The sequence below is a fragment of the Mustela erminea genome, chromosome 14 (genome assembly GCF_009829155.1).
Source record: "Mustela erminea isolate mMusErm1 chromosome 14, mMusErm1.Pri, whole genome shotgun sequence".
In the NCBI taxonomy this organism is placed as follows: Eukaryota; Metazoa; Chordata; class Mammalia; order Carnivora; family Mustelidae; genus Mustela; species Mustela erminea.
In genome coordinates this window covers 57,196,931-57,202,072 of record NC_045627.1, presented here as the reverse complement: position 1 = coordinate 57,202,072, position 5,142 = coordinate 57,196,931, and the positions used below count along the sequence as shown (strand labels likewise).

The following is a 5,142-nucleotide window of genomic DNA, read 5'->3' as shown; positions in this document are numbered from 1 at the left end:
TGATTGCTCCAGGTTAAGGCGAGGTTTAAAAGATAAGCAAATGCACCAAACAGTGAACAATATAAACATTCTGAATAAACCTTTGAAAGGACCCACAACTCTTCTGCATTTAGGTTTAACTGTGTACCGACGCCTCACAACGCAAAAGGCATTTCCTTCCCTGCAGCCTCACTGAGCTGGCGCGCAGCCCGGACGAGATTTGCGGCTCTCTCCTGGCCTGCACCCGCTCTGTGCTTCGCGATGCGCCCTCCACGCCCCCTCGCCCAGGGTTCGCGTTACGGAGCTCGGTCCAGCTGCTGGCCGAATCCCCAGCACTCCCCGGAGCGCCACGGCTGTCACGTTCCCTGGGCGAGGGCTCGCGCCCTAGTCGGGCGCTGGTTGGTCGTGCCGCGGGGCCAGCCGCCCGGTGATTGGTCCGAGGGACTGGTTCACGTGTTCCGGAGCCCATAAGCGGCCTCTCCCGCGCCGCACCCGCAATCCGCCGGAGCTTCAGACGAACCCTGACGGAGGGGAGCTGGGTGTGAACTCACGCAGACCATTGAGAGCCCGCACTCGCGGTCCGCCGCCGCCTCTCTGCCTAATGAGCTGCACCAGGTAGGTTCACTGCAGACTCCCAGCTTCAGAGTAGAGGGGAGCACACAGCTGTAGGGAGTTTGGGCGGCGTGGTCCTTAGGGCATCACATCACAGATGGAGACGCCGGAGGACTGCTAGCTGGCTGACTGCAGAGTTGAATCTGGCCCTAGGGAAGACTTGGATTGTGGAGATTGCTCAGAAGTTCTTAGCCAAAGCCTATTTTGGTGATTAGCATCCCAAACCAGCAACTTTTTAACGGGCGTCAGCTTTAGTTCTAACTGCCTCTTGGATTCCGACTGTTCTCTCTCCATCCAGCACAAATGTCCTAAGAACTGGGGCAGCTTTTGGGAATCGCATCTTGATCTTCCTGGTTGGGGAGTTTGGATTGTGTGTGTGGGGGTGGGGGGGTGGGGGACTGCAGTACGGTGTTCTTGGCATTTTTTCGACCTTCTGCACCTTTTGGGTCATGGTTTGCTGTAGTAAACAATGGGGAACCGCGGAGTCTGAGCAAATGACGATTTTTATAAACTCTAGAACCAGGATTTGAAATTCCAGGAAAATGCCGGACCCTAAAACTGTAAGCGCAAAAAGTAAAAATGTAACAAAACAAAACTCAAAACCAAAACCTTCCAAAACACTACTTGAAATAGCTTCTCCAGACGTGGCATACTTAACAGAAGACTTTAAAAAACCCTGTTAACTATTATTAGATGCACAAATACAGCTTTAGCTTTCATTTGTTCTAAGTTTGTAGGCCTCCATAAAAATACATTCTGTGCATGTTCTTAACATTTATCTGTGTGTTGATGACCATTTATTATTTGCCTATGTAGTTAGAGCTGCTTTGAAGTTACTGAAGACAGATTGAGAAACGTCATGTACAGTGCACACACACAACTCCTATCTGTACAGATAGGATGGGGGAAAAATCATGAGCTTGGCAATGTGTATGGAGGGCTAAATTAGGCCAGGATAAAAAAGCCTGATGGACACTTCTGAATTTATTGCTGCTGAGCATAGTTATGTTTAAATTTTAAAATAGCTTTATTATCTTGCTATTTATAAATACCCATAGCCGAACATTAGAAAATGCCAAAAAAGTACAAAGACAAAAATAGATGATCAGTAATCCTACTGCCTGGAGAGATGTAACTTTTTGGTGTATTTCCCATTAAGTATTTATAAATTCGTATAGATGATATATAATAAAAAACAGTCCAATTTTCAGCTTTTTCCATCTATGTGTATTTGTCATGAATATCTTCCATGAAATAAAGATTATGTGAATTTTTTCTGTAAGTGCGTGAACTGCTGACAGGCATTTCAGTTGGTTACTGAAAAACGAGGATGAACACGATGAAGTGCAAAGCTAATCCTCTGACTTCATTTTTCCAGCCTTCTCACTCTCAAAACTGCTCCCTGAGAATTTTATTGCTACATTTTTTCTTTTGAAGTGGATTACCTTTCCAGGGAAGTATAACCAATTTAATAACAAAATCAGCAGAGCTGCCAGAGGGAGCACAGAGTCTGGACCCATGGTCTGGAACCTCTCTGCTCATGAGAATCACCTGGAAAGCCCTGGTCCCCACCCCCAAGAGGTTCTGCCTCAGTGGCTCTGAGTTCCAGGAATTGTTATTAAAGAAAAAAAGACGGGCAACTCTCTAGGCCATGTGACTAGACAGGTTCAGAATAGAGCAAATTGGTTCTTAGAGGTGTATTAGAGATGATCACAAACAGCCCCTTCCAAGTATTTTAAGCAGTTAATACATGGCCTTGCAGTCTGTCAAGGACATAGCCAAACATAGGATGCAAATCTGATCGTCTAAAACTGTTTTATTTTTCTATATATGATAGCACATCCCTGATGCTTACTGTGCTGGTTACAGTTACATCAGTACAACACTAGTACATGTAAATAGTACATACACACAAAGTACATACATACATAACACATATATAGTACAAAGTAGTACATACATACTTGGAACTTGGGGAGGAGATTCCAGATCAGGTGATAACCGCTCTTCTTTTGTATTTCAGAATGATCCAGGTTTTAGATCCGAGGCCTTTGACAAGTTCAGTCATGCCAGTGGATATGGCCATGAGGCTCTGCTTGGCTCATTCACCACCTCTGAAGAGTTTCCTGGGCCCGTACGACCTCCAACGAAGACATTTTGTGAACAAGTTAAAGCCTCTGAAATCGTGTCTCAATATAAAACAGGAATCCAAATCACAGAATGAGTGGAAGCATTCACATGACCAGGCCAAGAAGCGGGTTGTGTTTGCTGACTCCAAGGGGCTCGCTCTCACTGCCATCCATGTCTTCTCAGACCTCCCAGAAGAACCCACGTGGGATCTCCAGTTTGATCTCTTGGACCTTAATGATATCTCCTCTGGCTTAAAACTCCATGAGGAGAAAAACTTGATTTTAGATTTCCCACAGCCTTCAACTGATTACTTAAGTTTTCGGAACCATTTTCAGAAGAATTTTGTCTGTCTGGAGAACTGCTCTTTGCAGGAGCGAACGGTGACTGGAACTGTGAAAGTGAAAAACATGAGCTTTGAGAAGAAGGTTCAGATTCGTATAACTTTTGATACCTGGAAAAGCTACACTGATGTGGACTGTGTCTACATGAAAAATGTGTATGGTGGCTCAGATAGTGACACCTTCTCATTTGCCATTGACTTACCCTCTGTCATTCCAACAGAGGAGAAAATTGAGTTCTGCATTTCTTACCATACTAATGGGCAGGTCTTCTGGGACAACAACGAGGGTCAGAATTACAGAATTGTCCATGTGCAATGGAAACCTGATGGAGTGCAGACACAGATGGCATCTCAGGACGGTGCATTCCACCAGGTCCCCCCCAAGACTGAGTCAGAGTCCCCCATCTTTGGCAGTCCAAGGCTGGCTAGTGGGCTTTTCCCAGAATGGCAGAGCTGGGGGAGAATGGAGAACTTGGCCTCTTACCGATGATTAAGTAACTTAGTGACTGGTTTTGACCTGGTGCATTTCCCATGTAATTCTAGGTCTGTATTGCTCAATATTAGGAAGTCTGTGCTACTTGCCTTACTAGGTTTAGTTTTGAGCTTTTGAGACCTGGCAACAAAAAGACCAGCTTCTTGAGAATTTACTGTTGCAGGCTGTACGATGATACTGTTTTCGCTTTGGAGGATCAGGTAGCATCCTAGAACCCTGTTTTTGTTCTAAAAAGTAATATGTTCAATGCCCTTTTTCCTCCCCTCTCAATTCACAAACTTTCACGTTGGGCAAGGAAAGGTTGGAAAGGACAGTTGATGGTGATGGAAAGCTGTTTTAATGGTATGAGAAATGTCTGAAAAGTGCACACAGAAGGGCTCTGCAGCTCACGTCAGAGTAGGAGCAGTCTGATACTTCATTGTTGGTGAGAAAATGTAAGGTTACTTTGTGTTTTTAAGTTGGTTTTACAGTTCTCTCCTAAGGAAATAATTTGTGTGTTGGGGGGAAGATTCCATGTTATATATTCTTGTGGAGAAAAACCAAACTTCAGAGGTGTTGGGAGGTTTTTGGGAAAGGTGAATTAAACTCTGGAGAAGAAAGATTTTAAATGAAGCCTTTTCAAATGTGATCTATGAAAAACACGATTTGGGAAAAGTTTAAGCAAATCTGGCTTTGCAGTCCTCAGGTTATGAGTGATCTTGTTTGTGATCAAGGCGTCATGCTCAGGGACTCAGTAAAAAGATGGCTCTTTGCAAGGGCCTTGATTGAGCCAGAATACTGTGTTGATCCCAAATATCTGAAGGGTCATCTGATAACTCATGAGTGTTTGACTTCACAAGAAGGTCCACTCTGTACATTGGCATACCTTTCGCAATACTGTTTTATCTTTGAGAGTGTTGCCAGTGTATACAACTTGCATCCTTCATATTGAAGGTGACTCATTTTTCTGCCGCTTCTTCCATGTGATATTGGAAGTGAGGACTGAAACCGATTCTCAGTTCAAGAATCCAGTACTTTGCACATCGAAGCAGCAATCTATTGTGCCTATTTGTTTTAAGTCTTTCTACCAATTTCTTTGAAGGACAAATATTTTTTTTAAATAGATGTGAATTGTTTGGATTGTAATAGAATTGTTTTGTCCTCAAATGTTGGCTTCTGTCATTGTGCACATCCATTGAGAGGTATTCAGAGAATGCAGTTAATTTTAACAGGTGTGATCTGCTATGCTGGAAGAGTATATTGGAATAACTCTGCTATGACAGTGTTTGTGGTTGGGCTAGCACACCCACAGTTTTTCTAAGTATTTCACTGTCCTATAGCTATCCTTTGTGAACTTTTCTTTAAAAATAAAAGTGTTTGATACAAGACCAGAGTATGTCTTCTTTCTCAAAAGCCGTAAGTCAAATAAAACATCAGCTGAGATTGTCCTGTTAAGAAATGAGCAAAGAGGGACGCCTGGGTGGCTTAGTTGGTTAAGGAGCTGCCTTCAGCTCAGGTCATGATCCCAGCGTCCTGGGATCGAGTCCCACATCGGGATCCTTGCTCCGCAGGGAGCCTGCTTCTCCCTCTGACTCTGCCTTCCACTCTG

General features: G+C 44.1%; 1 protein-coding gene across 1 annotated transcript; it reads left to right on the top strand.

The window, feature by feature from the left end:
• The first annotated feature begins 457 nt into the window (after positions 1-457).
• Positions 458-4,918, top strand: PPP1R3C (protein phosphatase 1 regulatory subunit 3C). The gene is made up of 2 exons (XM_032313396.1): positions 458-594; positions 2,615-4,918. The coding sequence occupies exons 1-2, from the start codon at positions 581-583 to the stop codon at positions 3,549-3,551; spliced, it is 951 nt and encodes a 316-aa protein (XP_032169287.1). The 5' UTR covers positions 458-580; the 3' UTR covers positions 3,552-4,918.
• Positions 4,919-5,142: the final 224 nt, after the last annotated feature.